This window comes from Sceloporus undulatus, chromosome 5, assembly GCF_019175285.1.
Source record: "Sceloporus undulatus isolate JIND9_A2432 ecotype Alabama chromosome 5, SceUnd_v1.1, whole genome shotgun sequence".
NCBI lineage: Eukaryota > Metazoa > Chordata > Lepidosauria > Squamata > Phrynosomatidae > Sceloporus > Sceloporus undulatus.
The window spans coordinates 56,693,169-56,718,762 of NC_056526.1; the positions used below are offsets into that span (position 1 = coordinate 56,693,169).

The following is a 25,594-nucleotide window of genomic DNA, read 5'->3' on the forward strand; positions in this document are numbered from 1 at the left end:
TACAACCAGTTTTCTAAAAATACACACACACACACACACACACACACACACACACTTTCCATGTAACAATAAACTAGAAATGCTAACTTAATAAACTACTATGTGATCAACTTTAATATTTTCCCTTTTTTGCAATCAGACAAACAAACTAGAATAGAGTATGATATGTAACATCTGAACCTGGGATTATGATTAAATGCAGACAAACAAGCCAAAATCACAAACTAGGTTTAATCTTGGTTTGTTGTCTGATTGGCATGTCTTGTCACAAGTAACCATAATCCAGGATCCCCATGTCAGGTAAAGAGAAGTGCAAATGGGCTGTATCTGCTAGAGTAAATGCCTGTACTGCAGCCACTCACTCACAAACCATAAAGTAGCAAATACAATATTAGCCAAAGGCTCAGGCTTGACTTAGGCCTGCATCCTTCCAAGGTCGCTAAAATGAGTACCCAGCTTGTTGGGGGCAATTCACTTACAGTTGTAAATTGCTTAGAGACTGCTTAAGCGATATGAAGCGGTATATAAATGAAGCTGCTATTGCTACAGCATGCAATGCACTGTAGTTTATTAAACCAAGAGGCCTGGATTATCATTACAGCTGAATTCAGTGGATGAGACAGTACTGGTCCCAAAGCCAGATATCTGAGTATCCTATTCTGAAGTATTTTTTTAATCAGCAGTACTGTATATACACATATATAAGTCTAGAAATTTCTGATCAAAAAACTGACTTAAACAACCTGAGTCAACTTATCCATGTGACAAATTAAGCACTGTACTGTAACTCTTATTTCAGAAAGGAACCATCCCGTTGAAAGACAAGAGCATTATTTGTCCTGGAAGCACTGGCCCTCTAGTTTCTCACCCATCCAACATTTAGGGTGAACACAAACAGTTGTTCTTTGGCACACTTTTCCTTTGCTTCACCCTTTAGATCCTTTGTCACATGCCCCTAAGTTTTACCTTCAACTTATCCATGGGTCATATAAAAATCTGTAATTTTTGGCCCCCAAACCTGCTCTGTACTCATACATAAGGTTGACTTATAGTTGAGTATACATGGCAATTACACTTCAGATACTTTAGTGAAAATACAATGCACTTCTGTGCATGTTTACTCAAATAAAAGTCGCACTGAGTTCAACATGACTTCTACGTCACTTAGCACACCAACTGAAATTATCTTTAAATTTGTCACTACAAAACCAGATGCACGTCTCTCTGCAACTGGTTCCACCAACCAAGGAACCTGTGGTTTTGCTTAATGACTGAAAAAACTGTCAGATTTTTTTTAAAATGGTATCCATTATTATTGCCTGTTTTTCCTCCTCAGCAAACTTTAGAAAGGTCCCAGATGTATACTGAAACAGGTCATGCCTGAATTGAATGTCTGCAGACTTCTCCAACTTTCAGTATGAAGGATGCAATCAGACACACATGCCATGGCTTGAACAACCTCCACTTTTTTCCCTTCTTGACAACTCTGCTCTGAATAATACCCATTAGTGAAAAGTTCTAAAGAACAGTAGTTTGCAACCTCTGAGCTGATCCAATAAAGGTATTGTGCTAACATGGCTTTTAGCATTTATCTTTTGGGAAATGTAGCTATTCTTACCAGGGGAGCAGTATGGTTAGATGCACACTGTATAATGTTGGATGGGATCCACTTGAGGCATCTGCTCAATCCGTCATACATTTTTGCAGAAATAAATTCTATGGAACATAGAAGCAGTTACTTTTGAATGCACATGTGTAGAATCTGGCAAGTACATGGGGGGCTACATAGGAAATAGTGAAAAATCATTCCAACTGCCACCAACAAGAGCTTCAACCAGACCAGAGTCTTTTCTTTGATCACTGACTCTGCATCCAACACCATTCACTTTTGAGTATTTGCATGCCAAGACAACTATCATACATTAGGTAACTTTTAGTTTCTCCAATACAAACTTCATGGTTTCCTATAGAGGCCCCATACGGACAAGCCAAAATAAAGCTGCTTCAAGTCACTTTGGAGGTATGCTGTTTAAATGATGCATGTGTATTAAGTGTCCAGAAGCCACGCCAAAGCCACAATCCAGTCCTAAGGACTGGGGCACAGCTTTGGCGCAGCTTCTGGACTCTTAGGACGCATGCATCATTTAAACAGCATACCTCCAAAGTGACTCGAAGTAGCTTTATTTTGGCCTGTCTGTATGGGGCCATAGTTAGGGAAGGAGCTCAAAACGTTGTGCTTACTGCCACAAGGCTCACCTGTGTAAATCAAAATGTAGAGCATAAAAACATTCGAAGACATCAGAAAAACATAGCTTCAGTTACATAAAAACTCAATGGCATTAGAGTAAAAGCATAACTTACAAATGTAAGACCAACGGATTAAGTACAGTGGGCCCACCACATTAGAAGGCTGGCTATGAGCGGACTGCAGCATCCACAGCTCACCACATCCCATTTTATTCAATGGCAGTGCATGCTCATGGATGTGGACACATCACTGCCCAATGAATAATATGGGGCTTGAGCATCCACATTTTCCCCCATCCACGTGGGACATGGGGCGGAACTGAACCACTGAGAATGGGAAGGGTACAATGTACTGTATAATAACAAGTAACTATTTTCTGTGACAATACACAAACACTATATATTTCCTTTCTTGAACCATTTATATCTACAGCTATCTGACCAACATTTAGGACTTAATAAAGTGTGAATTTCTGTAAAGATTATGCAGATCTCAAGATGAAATTTCTGAAAAAAGCAACCATTGCTAGTACAGAACACCATGCTTTAATTTTTAGTTCACATGAGAAGTCTAATGAAGGCAGCAACCATCTGTATCAGACATTTATCCTACCGCTTAATACTGTGGCTAGAAAAACAGAAAATATCTACAACTTCGTGTAAAAGCAAATTTTCTAAAGTAAAGTAGAGCAGTAAAATGAATTCCCTGCATACATTCAACACATTTTCAAGTTCAAAGAGTAATTTCAAATTCCACTACTAAGACTATGGATCACTGTTGCTCTCTTTTCCCAAATAACAAACAACTGTAGAGTTTTCGTAACTGTACAAGCTGGGTTCAAATCATTTCCCCCTGCACATTTGGGAAATAGTCTGATTTAAGACTGTTATTTACAATTTAAGACTGTTGGGGTGAAGGCAAGCTGGTTGTGTGTCAGGAGTTTACAGTCCACTCTCCTAAATTAGGCGCATCTCTATGAAAGCAGCCTGGACTGTGCCCAAGCCAGAAACTACCTTTAGGACCCTAGCAGCACCTGCATGAATACCCTTCTGAACTGAGGACAACAGGCACATCTTGACCAAATGCAAGACTATGACTAGCATGTCAATGTTTTTATCCCACTTTCTGTATGATTTTTAACACCTTTTGCCTTATGAAGAAGCCAATGGAGGTTCTAAAGCTTACAAGATGTATAATGTGCAATTTGGTTGGCCCCATAAAGTTATCACCGTTTTGTGGATTTTGGATGATACTGTACTGTGCGTTACGGCCAACCCGGCTACCCCTGGATACAGTACCCTAATGTAAATGACGGGATCTCCACTCCAAAAACAGGCATTTCAAAAAGTAGGCTGAAGTCTACGAAAGCTCATGCTACCAACTTCTTTCTTCATTTAGTCTCAAAAGGTGCTACAAGATCCCTTTGTACAGCGATGCGCCAACAGTGGTAGAATTCAAAGATATAGCTGTGTTGGTCTGTAGAATCACTACACAGAGAGATCTTGTCACACCTCTGAGACGGACTGAAAGAAAGAAGTTGGCAGCATGAACATCCCTAGACTTCACTGTACTTCCTCAGATGCACTTGATAGGAAGCAGAGTGAAGTCTAGGGAAGTTCACGCTGCCAACTTCTTTCTTTCACTCAGTCTCAGAGGTGCTACAAGTTCTCTCTACATCACCATCATTATTATTATTTATTATTATATCCAAATGCATCTGAGGAAATAGACTGAAGCCTAGGAAAGTTGATGCTGCCAACTTCTTCCTTTCATCTCAAAGGTGTGACAAGATCTCTCTACATCATCATCATCATTATTATTTATTATTATATCCAAATGCATCTGAGGAAGCAGACTGAAGCCTAGGAAAGCTCATGCTGCCAATTCCTTTCTTTCAGCCAGTCTCAAAAGGTGCTACAAGATCTCTCTCTACATCAGTGGTCCCTGAAGTGTGCCCTTTAAGGGATTTTGGACTTCAGCTCCCAGAATCCCAGACTATGACCCAATATGGCTGAGGCCTCTGAAGTCCAACATCTCTCAAAGGACCACTGTTTCAACTCCTGTAGTTCTGCTGCGACCAGATTGGGCTAAAAGGCACATATAGCAATAACAGCAACAAAAGCGCAAGGCAATGAAGAATAAGCCTCTGAGTCAAGGCAACTCTGAGCCCAGTTTGTGGGCCTGGATGGGCCCAGGGCACCCAAGTCCCTCCCCGAGACGGATGACTCCCGTTCCCCACCAGGCTCCTGGCGTTACGACGACACGCATCTCCGACGCAAACAAAGGATCCCAGCGCTTCTTTCCCTCCCTCCCTCCCTCCCTCTCTGCCTCTTCCGCCCGCCAGGAAAACCTCGAGGCCCCAGAGCCTCTCGTCCTCTTCTGCAACAACAACAACAACAACAGAAAAGCCAAGGCTCCCAAAACAACAACATCAACAACAACCCCATCGCCTCCCCTCTCCATCCCCACCGCAGAAATAAAGCGCTTCGACGCCGCATTTCCTGGAAACTGTGAAGTCTAAAACACAATGCAGGAATAATAATAATAATAATAATAATAATAATAATAATAATAATAATCCGCTCCGAGAGGCCTGGCTCGTGGCTAGAGGGGATCCTGGGAAACTGCACACCCCCAAAACACCCCCCAGGGATAATAGTAATGATCCCAGTTCGAGGCCGCTTTAAAAACTCAGTGCTAAGGAACCCTGGGAAGTGTAGTTTGGTGAGACATTCAAGCCTTCTCTGTCTGACGCTACAATTCCCAGGATCCCCCAGCACTGAGCCAGAGGCAGTTAAAAGCAGTCTAATAACAAGGATGCATCCACACTGGGGACATAACCCGCTTTGGCCCCGCTTTTAAGACTTTGTCTGGCTCTTTGCTATGGAATTCTGGGAGTTTGAGTTTGTTGTGGGCCCACAACAAACTCCAACTCCCAGAATTCCATAGCAAAGAGCCACTAGAGTTAAAGCGGGACCAAAGCGGGTTATTTCCCCAGTGTGGATGCATCCCTAGTCGGAGGCGCCTCCAAATAAAGACTAGTAGTATGTAGTAGCATCGACTAGGCCGAGAAGGGCTCCTCCTCACCGGCGTCTCGGGCTGAGGGTCTCCCGCCTCAGGCCTCCTCTGGGCGCATCTCTGGCTCAGAAAGAGAGCCAGAGAGAGACAAAAGCGAAGGGGGCCGAGCGTGGCCCGCGGCGGCGCCTGAGTCCGGGAAGAGGCCTCTCTGGAGCGTCGGGGGAGATGCTCGGAGGAGAAGCGGAGGAGGAGAAAAGGAAGGCGGGGGAGGGAGGGGGGGGGGGAGGAGGACAGGGCCGCACTCACCGCATGAATTTTCTTGTCCCGAGGATCCAAGATGGCTGAGCAACCCGCACGGAGGATGCTGGGGGAGCGACCTTTGACCTCTGACCCCGTCGCCGCCGCCGCGACCTCGCCGTCGCCGTCCGGCAGCAACGGTAGGCCGGCTTGGAAACGCCTCTTTTCCCCGTCGCTCAGAGAAAGGCGGCCCGCTGCTCCTCCTCCTCTTTCTCTCCCTCCTTCCCGCCTTCCTTCCTTCCTCTTCCTGAGGGAGCCGCGGCCTAGACGTCGAGCGAGCGGCCTTGTGGGAGTTTGCCAAGAAGAGGCTCTGAGACATCCGGGGGAAACGGAGGCCGGGGAGGGACATTGTTTTTCAGGCGCACTAATACCCAAACGCAAACCCTCGGCTGGTAGGGTTCAAAGAACCTGAGCTGTTGCAGAAAAGAAACGACACACTTTTGAGGCCGCTTCGGCTGCCCTGGCTCAGTGCTAGAGGATCATGGGAAGTGTAGTTTTTATTGTGGAACCAGAGCGCTCTCTCTCTCTGTCAAGAGAGAATTTTCAAACAGTTTTCAGAATAGCATTAAACCGAAGTACACTTGTCCCTCCATATTCTTTAGGGTTAAGGGCACAAGACCCCTATGTGAATGTGGGGGGAACGCAAATAACAAGAACACCATGGTTTCTTAACCTGAGAGGACACCTCTCTAGGAATATCTAAGTCCTCCAGCGCAACTCTATGGTCAATTTTAACTAAAAGTGGCACTGAAAGACCTAGAAAGGACACTCCACTAGGCATTTGTAGCTCCTCCAGCAAATTCTATGTTCAATGTCTGGCAGATGTTGCCCAGAGAGTTGTACTGGAGGACCTAGAGGTTCCTAGAGGTGTAAAAACATACTAGATTACCATGCTACACTTATAGCGCTGCTATTCCACTTTAAATTGCTCTGGGTGCCTCCTGTTGCATTCTGGGATTTGCAGTTTCAGAAGAGGCATTTAGAATCCTCAGCCAGAGAGCTCTTAGGCCTCGCTGAACTGCAAGCCCCAGAATGCAACGGGAGGCAGCCAGAGCAGTTAAAATGGAACAGCAGCACTATAAGAGGGTGGTGTGGTAATGTGGATAATATGACTGCAGGAGCTTTTGTTGTTTGCTGTTTTTCCACATTCACAAGGGTCCTGTGCCTCTAACCCCAGCCAATGTGGAGGGATGAGTGTAGTTAAAGCGTATTTCACATTTGTATTCTGCATTGTGAATGCAGCCTCAGTCTTGGCAAGGTTTTGTCCAGAGGAAGTTTGCCCCTGCCTTCCCCCGAGGCTGAGAGAGTGGTCACCAAATGGGTTCCATGGCCAAGCTGGGATTCAAACCCTGGTCTCCAGAGTTGTAACCAAACACTCAAACCACTCCTTTAAGCTGGCTCTCAATACACTCAGATGCAGGTAGGAGTGACAGGGCCCACCAAATGTTGATGACCCTGTTGCAAGGAGGAAATGACTTCAACTGGAAAGCCATCCTGTCTGTGTACACACACACACACACAGACTGTGAGGAGGACACTTTCACATTTGTGAGGGAAGCAGGAATTCAACAGGAACAGACTTTGACCTCCATAATGGAAGCATGCTGTGCTAGATGAAGCTGTAGTAAAGACTGGGGAGGCATCTCTTCTGCTTTTGTAACTGGTACCAACCTGCACTGAATGCCCCCTGGAAGCACAAATCTTTCAGGTTCTTTGACGCTGTTCTATTTTGGGCATATCATGACAAGAGAGAACTCCCTTAGAAAAGACTATAATGCTTGTTAAAGTGGAGGGCACTAGGAAATGAGAAAGGCCGCATTACAGGTGGATAGACTCAGCCAAGGAAACCATGACTATGAGTGCAGGAGCTGAGCAAGGCAGCTGAGGATAGGGTGACTTGGAGGTGTCACATACATAGGGTCACCATGGGTCGACGTTGACTTGAAGGCAGTTAATAACAACAACAAACCAACCTGCCCCTCAAAAGAAGCCTTTTTAGATGTGATGAAATTCCTGCACAGTAATAACTTCCCTCCCCATAGGGGTTTGTGTGTCCTTTTGGCACATGGGGTGTCTTTGAAATGCAGACCTGCCTACGTGTAGCTTCCCAGTTACGCACATGACTCATGTAGGGCTCTTTGTGCTAAGAATCTGGATCTTTTTGGTGCACACTTAAACAGTGTTTTGCTCGCTGAGGGATGCATACTTGCATTTCAGAAAAGTAAGCCTGCCCCCCTCCCTTGTGAAACAAAAGCGTTGGCAGTGTGTACAAGGGAGGAAAGGTGCAAAAATGTGGAATATATTCAGATTTCTCAGGCTACTATAAGCTTATGGAAATAATTTTAAGTCTCACTTAGTCTAGCCCAGTTCTGCTAAAAGCTGAGCTGGTGCCAATCCACAGTCCCTCAACTGCCAGTCCCTGGAGAATTTCTGGGAAAGAAAGAAAGAAAGAGTTTTGCCAGTGAGTGTAAATACTGTATATACTCATGTATAAGTCTAGAAATTTTAGTCAAAAAATTGCCCCCCAAAAACCTAGGTCAACGTATCCACGGTTCAATGTAAATACTATACTTTAACTCTTATTAAAAAGGGAAGCATGCCCTGGTGAAAGGCAAGGGTGCAATCTGTCCTAGAGGCACTGACCTCCCTCTGTTCTCTCTTTCATCCAGCATTTAGTGTGAGCCAAAACCGTTATGCCTGCCAGAATTTTGTGGGTTCTTTGGCATTGTTTTCCTTTGCTTCATCATTTAGATCCTTTGTTGAATGTCCTTAACTTTCACCCCCGACTTATCCAAGGGTCATATCAAAATCCATAATTTTGGCCCCAAAACCTTCCCTCGACTTATACATGAGATCGACTTATAGTCGAGTATATACGAGTATGCTTTTGCACAGCATTACATATCTTGATACTACATTTAAACTAGGCATTTAGAATGCTGTTTCAACTGGCAAAGAGTGAGCTAAGCCAAAGCTAGTCCTGCTGAAGTATGGCTAGATACTATCAAGTCTAGGGATGCTGGAAATTACTTGAGACAACCCTATATTAGCTGACTAGGCATTGTGGCTGCATCATGGACTTGATTTGTAATTCCTTTGTCCCGCCCCTCCTCCATCCCTTTTAGTTCTACTGGCAGGTATGCTCTGCCAATAGCCCTCTGAGATCTGATTTAGTTTGTACCTAATCCTCTACTACAATTGGTTCATCTCTAAGAATTGCACTGGTAACCAATTTGTATGTAGTACAGTAATAGCATTCCAGTCTGGAAGCTGCCTGGGCTGTAGATCTTGTATGCTGTAACACCATGTGAAAGCGAGGCAGCCCACCTTAAATGAGACACCAATATTTAGTGCTGCATAGGTAACTTTTTGCTCATTTGCCAACATGGAAGAGAGGAAATATAGCGACATTGCCACACATGGGCACAAGTCTTTTTAAATTCAGCGGACCTTCTGAGTAGACACACACACACACACACACACGAGTTTATTGCATTTGACTGAGGGTTATTCAGGTTTATAGATTCACATGGCTCATACAAGGACTGTCAAGATGCTTCTCATACTGGCACAATTAATTTATAGCAGCAGAAAACCTCTTCCAGTGTTTTTGCAGATGCAGTTTGTCATGCAGGCATTACTAGGTACACTAAAAATATATATTACTGTTCTCAAGGTGTGTCTTTTTTCACTTGTAACAGACATATGATTTGCGAGATTATATTCTGATGGCAGTTTAAGATTTACACAAAACAAATAATTCATTGTGCCCCAAGTATGTGCTATCAGGTTGGAGAATGCCATGGCAACCTGTAGATGAGGTGGCAACTGTCTCTGGATTTTATTTTTAAATGAAAATTAATGTGAACTTCTTGTATAGGACTTGGATATCTGACAACCGGCAACCTTTCACCATTTAAAAGATTCTACAAAGACCAAAGATCTTAATTATAACTAGCTCAGCATTTCCCCCCTACATTTTAAGTAGGACTCACTTGTGCTACAGGGAATATTTTAGTGCTTTCTTCTTTGCCATGCATGGTGATAGGCATTTGTAAAATAACAAAGTCCCATCCCTGAGACTTGCAGCCTGAAAGATATGACAAAAGGGAAAAAAGTCTGGGATGGAAAAGTGTTGTTGTTGAAAACTTAAAATGACCAATTTGAATGGCAAGTGTTCAGGGAGAAGAGCAGTCAAATCCTTCCAGCCAGCCTCTCAGCAGAGCTGATGGAGCATGTCCTGCTCGCTCCATATTTTGGGCTGTAGGGTTTAAGATAAAAAACAATCCGCATGTTAAATTTGAGTTTCCTTTGTGTCATTTTTTTTGGGAACAGGCAGGATATAAATGATGACAAGAACAACAAATATTCAGGAAAATGAAAAATAATTGTATGAAAAAGCTAGGTACAGATTAATGCAAGAAGTTATAAATCTAGAAGGAATTGCACTATGTAGCTTTTTAGATCTTTTCAACTATATTAGTTTAAAATGAACAGTAACATTGTCTTTCTGGAATTCATTCATACTCTTAATATTAGGTGGCCAAGTAAAATTTGTAACGGGTGAAAAGACTACCATTTAGTGTGCTACTGAGTATAGTTAGGGTTGCCATCCCGGGGGACCTCAAAACTGGGAAAAAATGTAGGACAAGGCTTAAAATGTAGGACATTTTTTTAAAAATTCCCTGGCCAGGAAATTAACCAAAAAAAAGGTCCTACATTTTAAAACCTTCTCCAAGGCCTCGCTGGGCCTGGGAGACAGCCTCTCCCAAGCCCCTCGAGGACTCTAGGGCCCCGCTGGGGCCTGGGAGACTCTGTAGGCAAGAGGTGCACCATGTTAAGAAATGCATTAAGCAAACTTAGGCTGCTGCACACTGCTTTCACTCTCATCACTCCATCATCATACTATTGAATCATTGGGATTTGTAGTTTGTTTGTGGTGCCAGTGGGCTTTGAAATCTCAGACATAAGAGAGGCAAAAGGCTTGGGCTGCATCTACACTGGAGAAAATCATGGTTTGAGACCACTTTAACTGCCTCAGCTGATAGCTATGGAATTCTGGGAATGTGGTCTGTTCCAGCACACCGCGAATGGCAGTTAAACCCCTGGAAAGCTATCTGCCCCAGGTGACCGATGCCCCACCCCAAAATGTGGGCATCCAAGCAAAAAGTAGGACATGGCCAAAAATAAAAGCTAAAACACCCCATGTAATTATAAATCCATGCTTCTTAGCCATGATCCCAAATGGAGGACATGTCCTGGAAAAGGGGAGGATGCCTGGTCACCTTGTCTCTGGTCTAAAAATACACGTAGAAATAAACAATGCTGGACTGAAATCCAGAGTTCCTCACCAAAGCTGCATCCACACTGAGGAAAGAATCCGTTTGAGACTGCTCAGTGCTGGGGAATCCTGGGAATTGTAGTCTATTGTGGCACCAGAGCTCTCTGACAGAGAAGGCCAAATGCTCAGACACCAGAATTCCAGAGAATTGGCTTTGGCAGTTAAAGGGGTCTCAAGTGCGGGGGGGGGGGAAAGCCAGGGAGTGTGAATGAGCAGCTCACCTTGGCTGGAGGAGGAGGAGGAGGAGGAGGGAGCGAGGGAGGGAGCCAAAGGAGTGCCAGACCATCCGGAGCAGCCTCTCTTCACAGCTTGCCTCTTGTGGATATTAGCTCCTTTTGTCAAAAGAGTCTGGGTGCCACAGAAAACTACACTTCCAGAATCCTATGGCACTGAGCCATGGATGTTTAAGGGGGGAGTCAAACTATTTCTGCAGCCTTGCTACCCCAAAGCCCTTCCTATTTACAAGCAAGGCAAAAGCTCTTCCTTTACCAAGCCATTGAAAACCAACCCAAGCGGAGGGCTGATTGCTTCTTTCCCATTGGTCAGCTTCGGGATAAATTTGTCATATACAATTAAAGGGGTTTAGAGCCTCAAAAACGATACTGTGATAAAGAATTACAAGAATAATGACGCGGTTTACATTTAAAGATGAGGCAATTAAACTCCCAGTGAAACATGAACGATTTATGGCCTTTTTTCTTTGCTCACCTGTAACCTGAAAAGTAAGGCTTTCTGAGGGTATATATACCAAGTGGGCTCACTTGGTATATAATAGCTCTGAGTGGCAGATGTTTTAAAGAGCTGCTCTCTAGGCTACCGCCAGTGCGCCAGGTGGGGAGATGGCGCACAGCCGGCGCGGAGGAGCAGACCCTGAACCGGGAACAAGGCGGGGGGGCCCCAAACCGGGCCGTGGCCGTGAGGGGCCCCCAAAAGCGTGATTGTCACGGGGGCCGCCGGGTTATGGCATCCCTAAGCATAGTCCCAGTTTCCAGTTTAAGCCCACAAAATTAGGAAAGACTGAGGTGTTACAGACAGCAAAATAAAGCTGCTTCGAGTCACAGTGGAGGATGGTATTTGAATGATGCATGCGTCCTAAGAGTCCAGAAGCCACGCCAAGCACGCTCCAGTCCTTAGGGCTGGAGCGTGGCTTGGTGTGTGACTCTGGACTCTTAGGACGCATGCATCATTGAAACACCATACCTCCCCCTGTGACTCGAAGCAGCTTTATTTTGGTGTCTGTAACAGGCCACAATGTTTAGGAAAGGACTCAGATTTCACATTGCATGAGCTCAACTCTGGTGATGCAGTGTGTCATTAAACCATTAATTGTCTTGCTTTCTGTTGAACAGAAAATTCAGCTTTGAAAAATTGCAGCCACATATCTGGACAAGGATAGATATGTTTGTAAGTTGTTCTTTAATTTGGGAACAATAGGTTCCTTGCCCTCATCCCAAAGAAATCATCACCATCATTATCAAATTTATTTTTGCCCACCTGTTGTGTAACACAACTGAGGCAGTTTACATGTTAAAATATTCAATCCCATATCCCAGTAAACTACCCCCCTTAAAATACAATTAAACAATTACAGATTAAAACAAAGCTTAAAATAATAAACAAATCAGATCAGCAATGACTGTGGGAGAGAGAACAGGTTCAACTTATTTTGGAAAGGCCTGCCAGAAGAGATGCATCTTAACAGCTTTTTTGAAGATGTTTAAGGTGGTAATGTGATGGATCTCATCCAGCAGGCCGTTCCATAATCTAGGAACGGTTGCTGAAAAGGTCCTCTGGGTGGTTGCGACAGTCTAATTTTCATAGGTTGCAACAGATTCTTCCCCGGGCCTGATGCATGGGGTGGATTATATGAAAGGAACAGACCCGAAGATAAGTTGGACCCAAGCTATTTAGGGGTTTAAGGTGATAGCCAACACCTTGTACTGTGTCCGGAAACTAATAGGCCGCCAGTGGGGGATCTTAAGATCGGGTGTAATATGGCTCTCCTGTTTTACCTGAGACCAGCTTGGCTGCCATGTTCTGTACTAATTGGAGTTTCCAAACTAAGCACAAGGGTAACCTGCATGTAGAGTGTATTACAGAAATTGAGACAGGAGGTTACCAGCACATGCACCACAGTTTCAAGGTCCCTAACTTCCAGGAAAGGGCACAATTGGCATATCAGCCAAAGCTATGCAGGCTCTCTGACTGTCGCACTTTACCTGCTTTGTTATCTGGAGCAACAGATCAAGAAGCACCCCCAGATTGTGAACCTTTGAGGGCAGTGTGACCCATTAGGACTGGAGGTGTTATCCCGATACCTTGGTTGGCCGCTACTGTGAGTACCTCCGTTTTGTCTGGATTCAGTTTAAATCTGTTTTTCCTCATGGCCTACAGTTCTGAAGGATTTTGAAATGGATGGACAACATCTGGCTTGACAAAAGTACATGTGAAAGAATCTAGAAGTCTTGTAGACACAAACTGAACTGACGCAACACGTGTGATGCAGCAGCCTAAAAAAGCCAATGGGATTCTAGACTGCATCAATAGGAGTATAGTGTCTAAGGAATAGTACTGCTCTCTCCTGCTTTGGTCAGACTCACCTGGAATACTAGTACAATCTAGGCATCACACCTCAAGAAGGATATTGACAAGCTGGACATGTCCAGACGATGGTGACCAAAATGGTAAAAGGTGTGGAAACCATGCCCTAGAAGGAATGGCTAAGGAGCTGGGTATGGAGAGCTGGAGCTGGAGAAGAAGGTTAAGAGATGATGTAGCCATGTTTTAAAAATTGGAGGATGTCATATTAAAGAAGGAGAAAGCTTGTTTTCTGCTGCTTCGATACTAAAGAACAGAGCAAAGATTCAAACTACAGGGGAAAATTCACCTAAACATTCAGAGAACCCCCTGACAGTAAGAGCTGTTCAATAGTGGAACACACTGCCTCAGAGATGGTAGAGTCTCTTGGAGTTCTTAAACAGAGGCTGGAGGGCATCTGTCAGGAGTGTTTGATTGTGTATTCTGCAAGGCAGGGGGTTGGAGTTACCCTTGAGGCTTCTTCAACTCCCTTCCTTGAAAATTCTGTAGCTATTAATCTGAAGGTAGTCACATCCTTTGTAAAAGGGAACAAATATCCTTTGTTCCCCATTTATATGTACATATTATATAAATACTGTTCTCATTATGTGTGATTAATCTTATTTTCTACATTATAGTAGAATTTATGTTCCATATTACAGTAAAGGGAGGGGGAATCACAGGATATCATAATGAGTAATGGTGAAAATATATATTGTAGAATAAAAATAAATAATTGGTAATGAGGTTTTCAGTTCAGTCTTCAGCTTTCCTTCATTTTATTTGTCTAATATGATACCATTCAAAATTTATTTACTTTTTCCTTGTCATTTTCTGTTCTAATTAAATTGTAGTTCTGTTGGAAAACCTGTATCAGTTCCATCTTCTTTACAATGCCTAGCTATGTTGCAGGTGATAATGATCCTCTCACGTTTATTAACTTGAATGCAGTTCCCCCCTTTTGACGCAGTTGCTAACAACTATGTCAGTTTATGTATATGGATAACAAGCCACAATCTGGTGACTCCAGTTGTGTAGTTTTGTTTCCCTATTCTTTTCATCCTTAAGACTTGCATTAAGAGAAATTGCCTTCTCTGAATGCAAGTTTCCCAAACATGAAGGGTTTCCCAAACATTGACTAGGATCTTGACCCGGGGTAGGCAAAACTTTTTGAGCCAGGGGCCGGGTTGCTGTCCCTCAGACAACTGGGGGGCCGAAGCCAAAAAATAAATAATTAATAATTTTTTAAAATTAAATATATAATAAAACCAGGACAATGTAGGACAAAAATTTCAAATGGAAGACACTTTTTTTAAAAAATGGAGGACACGTGAAAAAAATTGCCGATTTTTTAAAAATGTTAATATAAATTCATGTTTCTGAGGCTTCTATAGACATTGCCCCCCAAGGCCCGGTGGCAATCGGTGGCAGGACCATGCTGGGGCCGTTTCCAAGGCCTTGCCGGGCCGCATCCGGCCCGCGGGCCGAGGTTGCCTACCCCTGATCTTGACTAACTTATACTTAGAGCAGACCCACTGAAATTGTTGGACATGTGCTAGTCGTGATTAACTTTGATCCCATTGATTTTTAGTGACTCATAAGCATGTATAGTAGTTGGAAGCCAACTCATAGAGTTCCTTTATATGTAGTTATTAGATCACATCTGTATACTTCTGTGTATCTTGAACTGTTGCCGATGAAAGAGACAAGAGACTTTGGGACAGGTGTGAATAATAAGCAGCAGCTACAGGAAACATATTTGGTAACTACCCCCTCTCCCCCATTGTTGGAAGAGACAGAGAGTGCTGTCATTTGGGCATCCGGTATCTAAGCCTCACTGTCAGTTTTTACCTCTCCCACGGGTACTTCCTCCTTTGTCTCTGTTTGGATATTCATCTCTTAGGATAGTGAATGTAGCAGAGTGGAGTGCACCATTTGTTTATCACAAGCAAAAGTACCTGTGTTGTCCATTCATTTCAACAGTGCATAAGGAAAGCTTAAGCTGAGTATACTGGCCAGCACTGCATTTCTATACATGCATATGCCATCCATCTATCAATATTTATATCCCACCTTTCCCCCTGGCTGGGACTCAAAAGTAGCTAACAAAAACAGAGACTACATTAAAACAAGTAGTTTAAAACATAGAATGTTAATATTAACATTAAAATAACATAATTAAAAAGAATTAAATGTTAACTTTAAAACAGAACAGCAACACAGAAGCCCCCTTTTTTTGTTAAAATCAGTTTCCAAAAGCTTGCAGGGGGGGAAAAGTCTTGACCTGAGGTGAAAGGAAAACAAAGGCTACATCCACACTGTAAAAAAAAACCTGGCTCAGTTCTGCTCCGGGGCCACCACAAACTCATGTTGCATCAGATTGGCTCCTGCAAAGGGGAGGCCTCCTTTGGTTTTTCCCCTTTGTTGGCAACCCCACCAGGCATAGGTTTATCCCCCCTGGAGCTCAGTCCAGGTGGGGATGGATGATGGTTCCTGCAGAGACTGGAACATCAGTGTCTTAGTCCTGTGAAGAGGTAGCAAGCAAGCACTTGCAGAGGGTTCCAGGAGGTTTGGTGGTAAAGCAGGAAGCAGGCAAGCTTTCCCCCTTTAGCTTCAAGGAGGTCCTCAAACACTCTGCACCAGGGCGCTATATGTAAAGTTGTCTGAGTTACAACCTGCTGTATAAAAGATAATTGTTTAATACACCAGTTCTCCAGGAGAGAGATGGATGGTCTGCCCAGAGATGTTTGTCCTTCACATCCATCTCTCCTCTTGGGAAGTGGTGAAGAGAGCATGCAGGAATCCTACTTTGAGCCCTTTCTCTGATGAACTCTCCTCCCCTAGTCTAGCTTTGACCTTGTAGTCAGTTGTTTCCCGGTGGGTGTTTGTGTCCAAAGTCCTGAGACAGGACAATTGTAACAATTATGAGGAAATAACTATTTATCTGAGCATCCTCTCCCCTCCTCAATGCCTCCTGGCTGGTGGGTATTTGTGTACTGTTATATCACTGAATATGTTTGTGTGCCCATAGTTCTAAAATCATGGAGACAAAGTGATGTTGTCCTATGGCATACGTCTTAATGCAGGAGTAGGCAACCTTTTTGAGCCGGGGGCCGGGTTGCTGTCCCTCAGACAACTGGGGGGCCGAAGCCAAAAAATAAATAATTAAATAATTTTTTAAAATTAAATAAATAAATAAACCGGGACAAATGTGGGACAAAATTTTCAAATGGAGGACACCTTTTTTAAAAAAATGGGGGACACGCAAAAAAAATTGCTGATTTTTAAAAAAATGTTAATATAAATGCATGTTTCGGAGGCTTCTATAGACAATTGCTCCCCTTGCCTGCCGCTTGCCCGCCTCCTCCAGATAGGCCAAAGGCCCCAACGCCCTCATGCGAGAGGCCAAAGGCTCCAGCGGCAATCGGCGGCAGGACCGGGCGGGGGCCAGTTTCAAGGCCTTGCTGGGCCGCATCCGGCCCGCGGACCACAGGTTGCCTACCCCGTCTTAATGTGTTGAGATTTTGATTCCATTGTTAAACACATATTAAAATCTCAGTTCCATTTCTAAGCCTTCTATGTGCTCTTTAGTACACTGCAATTGGTTATGTGTTAATCAGAATCTGTTGTCACTTGGGTCTTTATAGACAATCAAATAAGGGATTGACACAGTTGTCAGACATTTGGCCATACAAAATGGACAGATCACTAAGACACATGGCATAGGACTCTTATCACATTTCTCCCAAGTGGAAGTTTTGGTAAAAAGGAACTCTGCATGAATAAAGTGTCATAGAATCATAGAGTGGGAAGAGACCGCAAGGGCCATCCGGTTCAACCCCCTGCCGTGCAGGAAATCTCAATCAAAGCATCCCCGACAGATGGCCATCAAGCCTCTGTTTAAAGACCTCCAGGGAAGGAGACTCCACTATACTCCAAGGAAGTTTATTCCACTGTCGAACAGCTCTTACTGTCAGGAAGTTCCTCCTAATGCTGAGGTGGAGTCTCTTTTCCTGTAGCTTGCATCCATTGTTCCGGGTCCTGTTCTCTGGAGCAGTAGAAAACAAGCATGTTCCCTCCTCAATATGACATCCCTTCAAATATTTAAACAAGGCTATCATATCACCTCTTAACCTTCTCTTCTCCAGGCTAAACATCCCCAGCTGCCTAAGTCATTCCTCATAGGTTGTCATCTAAACAACATCAGCCAATGAGCAATCGTTCTTGTAGAATGCTTACCGGTGTAGGGGTCATTCCCACTGGCCTATAACGTGGGTCTGGATGCAAATCATGGGTGCATCATTTCCATTTGAGCGCGAATCCGACCCGCATTGCTCTGATGTCGTTCCCACTGAGATTCGAATCAATAAATCAGTTTTAAAAAACAGTTTTTTAAAGTGAGTTTTCCTGTGTCTCCTGAGTCTGATTTGGGGAAAATGAATGGGAACGAAAGGGTGTCTGATTCAGGAACCTGGAGATGGGAGGAGCAGCGCTCAAGGGGCTGGCCTGAGGGTGTCATCCTCTTTGTTCTCTTTCTGCATTGCCGGCACCATTTTCTTGCGTTCGCATAGCCTTTCCCCCAGTGGATTAGGAAGCAGGGTAAGGCGATCGCACTACATTGAGCTCCAAACGCAGTAAACACACTACTCCCCCTGCAACCTCCCCTCTGCTCCACATTCATAGACCAATGTGTGAGCAGACCCATTGAACACCATTTTTAACTATTATTATTATTATTATTTTCTTTTTTTGCCTCTGCCTGAGCGCCTGCGCAGCAGATGGGCTTTGCAGTACATGACTGAATGATCGCCCCCCAGACAGCTCAGGGAGCGATGGGGGAGGCAAAGGGATTTGGGGGGGATTAGAGGCTCCTTCTCTTTTCCAGAGGAATTATGGGAAGACACAGAATAGCCTTGGATGCAAAGGGGTTTAGGACGAATATTGGCTCTTTCTCTCTTCCAGAGAGAGTCTGGGAAGACACAGAATAGCCTTGGATGCAGAGGGCTTTAGGAGGAATAGTGGCTCCTTCTCTCTTCCAGAGAATAAATTTGAGGGGAATAGAGGCTCCTTCTTCCTTTCCTGAAGGGGAAAAGCGCCTAAGCAGCTGATTGGCTGTGACATCAAGCTCTTAGGTGCTTGATTGACAGCTGCTTTAAAAAAAAGAGGTTCCGGAAGGGTAATGGGAACGGAGAGCAAAATAAACCACTTCAAATGACCTCAGGGAAAATACCAATGGGAATAAAAACAGGGGTAAAAAACCCTGGGTCTGTTTGCACTCATTTTTAATGGGAACGATGGGTCAGATTCGAGTCAGAATCCAAGTCAGAATCGCAGCGAAATAAGCTGCTTTTTTTGCACAGTGGGAATGGGGCCGTAGTGTAGGATTGGAGAAACTAACACACACACACACACACAAATCAATTCCACTACTACATACCTTTAATTTTTATTGTGTTTAGTTTTTACTGCTTTAATTGTATACTACTCTTAGAGGCTTATGCCAGAGGGCAGTTTAAGACTGTTAAGTAAAAACAAACAAGCTAGCTGAAATTGAAATTACATGCAGAAAGCAATAGCTGGAAACCTGTAGCTCAGAGCATGTCTCCTAAACAGCATTCCTCCTCCAAATTATCCCAAACTGTGTACAATCTTTCAACAGCCAAAATCCCAGAAATTTCTTCTTTATTTTATTTTAAACTGAGAAAACACACACTGTGCAGATGTGAGAGAGTTTTGGGGCAAATTTTGGGCTCTCCAAATTTAGATGTACTTCCATAATACATTTTGAAGAGTATGAAAAGTAGGGGTGCCATTGTTGGTAAGTGCCAAGTATTCCACTGAAGCTTAATACTGCTGGTCAAACACTCAACCCATAGTTCATTGCAAAACTAGATCCAGTGCAGAATGATCAAAGCACAATAATCAAAAATAACGGCTCTTACTTATTGTATTATGTCCTATAGCAGCCAACATTGACACTTGAAGATTGTTGATCAGGAGGGAGGCAGGGGCATATGGAAGAAGAGTATCAGCTGGTGGGCAGACACCTTTTCAAGTATTCACTTAATCTGTGGCCCTGAACACTCTTTTTGTTCAGACGGATGCTGACTCCATTTGAATTGCCAGGATGTCTGAACACCTATCCCTATACTTATCAGTGGCTGACTACCTATTTGCTGGACTTAGAGGCCGTTAACAGAGAATGTGCTTTGTGGATGGGTCTTTTGACAGCATGGTTGCACACTGACTGTGGGGAGGAGGAATGGACTGAAATTGCAAGAATGCCACCAGAACATTACAGGAATGTCTTGCTGGTTCTAAGTCATCTCTTGTTTCTACAGCTATTGTTGTGCTTGTCTCTCTGCTGTTGAGAGTGCATAAGATCATGGCTACATTCATAACACCAGAGCAATGAGATAATAAAATTGGTCTATCCTTTGTGAGAAGCACCAGAAATATTTGTATCCAGTAGTGAGCAGCCATACTATTCACCAATATAAGGTAGCACAAGATCATATTCTTGAAATTTTAGGCCAACAAACACCTGAGGCTAAGATGAGAATAACTAAAAAATAATAATGATTTTTTAAAATTGTTTATGAGCATAAATGCAGATGGTTTGACCAAGCAACTATTTTACAGATTCAGGCCATACAAAAATGCATGCTGGGTTATTTTTGCATATTCAGTGAAAAAAATGTTTACTAAGCTGCAGGTGGAAGAGAATAAACACTTTAGAATACATAAGCAGAAGAGCCACTTGTGTGTGAAATGGTAATGGTAACAGTGCAGATGAATACATAAAATAATTACTGTTGTACTTCACACACTTATCACAGGCAGAAGTTTGTTTGATTTTAAATATTGACAGAAACTGACTAGTTTGAGATACCACGTCCCAAAATCAGTGAAGGATATATGTTGCAGAGGACAACTTAGGGGCTGGACAAATTGGCATAAAGGGGCAGCGAGACACCTCCCCTTTCTGCCCCAGATGGATACTGCGGCAACCAAACGCCATGGCCTCTGGGAGGCCTAAAAAGAACCCCCTCCTGTTTTTAGGCAGCGTGCAGGGCACCATTGGTGCACTCACATGCCATGATGATGTCAGCGTGGCACGGCACTGTTTGGGCACTGCGCCGCACAGACGTCATCATGGCATGCCCCATATGGACAGGCGCACACCATGATGGCGGCCAGGGTGTGCAGTAGGGTTGCTGAGCATGTAAACACTCAGCCACTGCGCAACCCTAGTTTGGGCCCAGGCCAGCACAAAGCACCCATCTGTACAGGCCCTTACTTGTAACTGATGTGTGCTGTGTATGTGCCATCAAATTGCCTGTCAACTTAAGGCAACCCCATGAATTTCATAGGGTTTTCTTAGGCAAGGAATACTCTTTGGTGGTTTGACCACATTCATACTCTGAAATATAGCCTACAGCATATGGTATTCATTGGCAGACTCCCATCCAGGGTTGACTCTGCTAAGCTGTCAAGATCAGATGAGATCTGATGCCCTTAGGGTATTTAGGCATGCCTGTAACTATGCAAGCAGAATGAACAGCTTTTTGAAATATAAAATAGTTTATTCTGTTGAGTTCAACTCAATGTGATTGCCAGTTGTGCTTCCTGCCCTTATGTATTTCTGTTTCATAATAACTGGCATACAAAGCAAACTGCAATGGTCCCACATTACAATATACAGCTTTCTAGCCTCTTTACTATCCTTTTCCTCATGGTCTTGGCCTACCACTTCTCACTTTACAATATTTGTATAGTTTTTCCTTCATCCTTGATACTTTGGCGTAGCAAAAATCTGTATCATGCATGTGGTGTTTGGAAAATAATTTATTTTAGGTCCAAAACACACTGCAGAAATAATCCAATTTGACATGGCTTTAACTGCCCTAGCTCAGTCCTAGGAAATCCTGGGAATTGTAGTTTGTTGTGCCACAAGTGCTCTCTGACAGAGAAGGCTAAATATCTCAAAAAACTACAGTTTCCAGAATTCCCAAGCATTGAGCCAGGGCAGTTAAAGCAGTCTCAAAATGGATTATTTCTGCAGTGTTTTTGACCTAACTGAAGAAAACATATACTGTATTTTCTGGCGTATAAGACTACTTTTTAACCCAGGAAAATCTTCTCAAAAGTTGGGGGTCGTCTTATACGCTGGGTGTCAGGGCAGGTGCTGAAACTTCTGAGCCAGACTGGAGACTCTGCGGTCGCTGCATATGGTGGAGGGGGCTCAAAAAACGGCTGCAGCCGCATCCCTACCTTATGCGGCAATCATATGAAAGCAGCTACCACTCTGATAGTCTTGGAGACAGGGAGGGCTGGGCAGGCAGGGGGAGCTGACCAATCCAAGCAGGCTTTGTGTACAACAAGGTTTCCTGCTAAGTACCTGCATGTCATTTGAATTAAAATTACCATATTGAAATCAAATCTGATTTTAAATTTTTTTTATTTGGTGTGCATTGGAAGAGGGGTAGTCTTATACAGTGAGTATATCCCAAACTCTATATTTTAACTGGAAAAGTTGGGGTCGTCTTATACGCCCAGTCGTCTTATATGCCGGAAAATAGCTTGCAATAAAGTGGAGCCTGAGGCAGGTTCTGAGTCCTGTCTAACAAGGAAAACCAGGATAAAGTAGCGCATCTCATACATTAATCACTATCATCAGTGGATTACCATCTAAGCCAAACTACATGTGGATAGTGAAATTTAGAATCAGTGTTTGTGTCTCCTCCATATGGAAATAAGTTCATGGTACAAAAAAACACTGTTTTTGTTGTGTGCCTTCAAGTCATTCAATACAGCAACCATAAGGTAAACCTATCTCAGGGTTTTCTTCACATGATTTACTCAGAAGTTTGCCATTACCTTAATCTGAGGCTGAGAGTGACTTGTCCAAGACCATGCAGTGATATTGGGCAAGATCCTGGTTGAGCAGGGATTCAAACCCTGTTCTCCCAGAGTAGTCCAATATTCAAACCACTACACCACTCTGGCTGTGAAACAGAAAATATGGTTTTTGCTGGCATTAACCAATTTTGTTCCTAGCCCTACCTGACAAGTGCCATCCAGTCCAACCCCCTGCCATGCAGGAACTCAAAAGCAAAGCAACCCCGACAGATGACCATCCAGCCAATGATTATTGCCTTACGTTTTTAAATAGTTTTATCTTATTTTGATTTTGTTGTTGTTATTGTCACCCTGAATCCCCTTGATATAGGGTTGGATAGTAATAAATCATAATCATTCCGTCAAAATACCTAGTGATCATTGGTTGTTCCTGGCAATCATCCATCCAGGTAATAACCAGGCCTCCTCCTGCTTTGCTTACAATATTACACAGAGGGCTAGGAGGGTGGGATTTGCCCCCTGTATTCCTACCATGCCTTCAAATACTGTCAATTCCACCTATTAATACTTTCAATTTCCCCCTTGACACCCATGGTACCATTGGACTGTCCATAAATCTACTAAGCGAACATATTTTTGTGGTTTTCTGTCATAAAGCAATTTAGTAGCAACTCTGATTTCATCCACCAGCAGTAATTCAAACATAGGCTTGCAATGTAAGAATATAAACAGTATTTTTAATATATATTTTACTTCAGAAAGAAAGAAAGAAAGATTATTTCTTAGTTTGTTAAGAGAACCAAAAGTCAGCAAAAATTATTAATGGCATAAAAAGTATCACGGCAAAATTAGCAGTTTATCAACTATTGAGCCAAAAACTGAATGCATATGTAAAAACTTTCTAAACACAAAGAAAACAATTCTTTCTATCTTTCAGCAGAAGAACTGGAGATTATTCCAGTGAAATTGAAAAGTGAGATTCAGCACTGATAAAAGGAAGAGACTGATCACAAAGCATGCATAGTGGACACTAGACATTACCAAAGAAATGTCTCAGAGATCAGGAGACTGAGATTCAAGGAAAGATTGGACATTTGTAATATTCTGGTGACCATGAAACTTCAAAGCTAACTGTGTCAGTGAAAAATGAATATCAAAGTTAGCTCTGAGGCTAAGAGAACAAGCCTTTATAAAACTAATTTCCCTACTTACTTCATAATGTAGAGCCTAGGAAGCTTTTTGATGCTGGTCAGGCAAGCAAGAAAAGCCAGCCAAGATAGAGCAAGGGTTTGATAACAATTTTTTATAACTAATTCAGAAGGAATTAATTCTACCGCTTCCAATGGGGCACATTCTTAAAATAAACCAATTGCATAAAATATTGATGAAAATATAAAGCTTCCTAGTATTTTAAATTGAAATCAGTCTATGCTGTCCTCTATAGTCATTGTATTCCTCTAATCCATAATCGTTAGAATACTACTACAGTAGTCTATAATTAATAGAATAGTATTCTGTTGTCCAGGAAATGTTCACACTTTTACTATAATTGTTAGCATACGTGAATGGCCCGTAACAGATATATCAACAAGAGATACATCACTTTCTTATCACCTTAAATTGCCTCAAATACAATGCTTATGAGTGGTACCAGTTCACATATCTACCAGTTACAGAAAGCAAGTAATGCCTGTACATGTGCAAATTGGGCCAAAACTATCAGCTCCCCTCCAGATATTGTTAGACTGCAATTTCCATCAGTACTAGCCAGCACTAAAATTGGTGAAGGATAATGGAAGTCATACTCCCAAGGTATCTGGAGGGCCACAGAATGCACACCCAGTTTGAGAGAAAGCCACAACTGAGGATCTAGCCTGAAGAATAACTTTCACAGTGCACTTGCAATATAGATTATAAAAGGGGGTATTCTCAGATGATTTTACAGTATAATGGAAAATATGGGAGCAATTCCTCAGCTGCAAGCCAAATGAGTCCCAAAAAAAAGCAATATTTTAAATGCACATATATCCTGACGGGCAAAACTGCCACTCAGTACTCAGGAAAGAGGGGAACACTTACAGCTCAGTATGATGTGGCAGTTTAAAAGGGAAAATTGGTGTTGGGAATTACTGAGGAAGAGATTTAACACAAAACAAATCTTATAATGCCATTATATAAATCTATAGCACACCCACATGTAAGAATGCAGTACATTTCTAATCACTCCATATGAACAAGATTATTGTACAGCTAGAGAAGGTACCACATCACGTAACTAAAATAATCTGTGTGACCAGTTCTATTCTCTTCCCAAAAAATCCCAGAATTTTGGCTTTACCCAATGAAACTGATTGACCTTGATTTTAGTACAAACAAAAGTAACTATTTTCACCATATGTCACATACATTTAACTTATGAAATAGCCACAAGATGTGTGACAGCCTCCAACCTAAATATCTTTGAAAGAGGATTAGAGTTAAATCATGGTGCATAGATCTTAATGGCTATTAGCAGCCATCATAGCTAAATATAGAACCTGCATATTCAGAAGTAGTTTCCTTCTTATCATTAGATGTTGAGGACAAATCAGGAAATAAGCATCTCCAGTTTGAGAACATCTGGCTATCCTTCATTGGAAACAGAATGATGAAATAGGCAGACCATTGATCAAATCTATTCATATATATCTTATACTCATACAATTTAAAAATCAACAGACCACAAGCTACTATAACTTTGACAATATTCTTTAATCTGCAAGTGTCCAATGACAGCAGCAAACTCTAAACCACCTTTGAAGAATGTGCTATACATTTAGCAAGTCTTTTTGGGAAATATAGTAGATCAATTGTCTGTAAAAAATCTTTTTTCCAACACCACCCTTCACTGATTTTTACCCCATCATTGTTTTCTAACTTGTTCTAAATACTGTCCTTCTGAAATATTGTATTCTATTGCATCAAAATAATTTAATTCTGATAGGGAATCTACTGGTGTTATTTTAAAGATAAAGGTTCAAAATAACCTTTCCTTAATCCTGGAAGAACTGTAAACTCAGTCTTTCTTCAATAGGATTAGTACAAGCAGAACTGCTAATGGCATTTGGCAACAATAAGCAAACAGATAAACATTCAGTACTTACAAATGTTGAAGATGTGTGTTACAAGTGTTGAAGATGTGCGATGATATGCCTATATGGTGGTCATGTCCAAAAATTTATGGTTATGGAGAGATGCCAAAAAGTGAGATC

General features: G+C 42.7%; 1 protein-coding gene across 4 annotated transcripts in view; it reads right to left on the reverse strand.

The window, feature by feature from the left end:
- Positions 1–5,783, reverse strand: part of CNOT2 (CCR4-NOT transcription complex subunit 2) — a 76,050-nt gene extending 70,267 nt beyond the window's left edge. Inside the window, exon 1 of one of the 4 annotated variants that reach the window (XM_042468731.1) lies at positions 5,573–5,783. Coding sequence is in view for 2 of the 4 variants with exons in the window: in XM_042468728.1 (XP_042324662.1) it covers positions 1,619–1,699 (81 nt within the window). In the remaining 2 variants the exon portion in view is untranslated. Of the gene's footprint in view, positions 1–1,618; positions 1,716–5,572 lie in introns of those variants that run through there. The other 3 variants (XM_042468730.1, XM_042468728.1, XM_042468729.1) reach the window with 3 other exon arrangements.
- Positions 5,784–25,594: the final 19,811 nt, after the last annotated feature.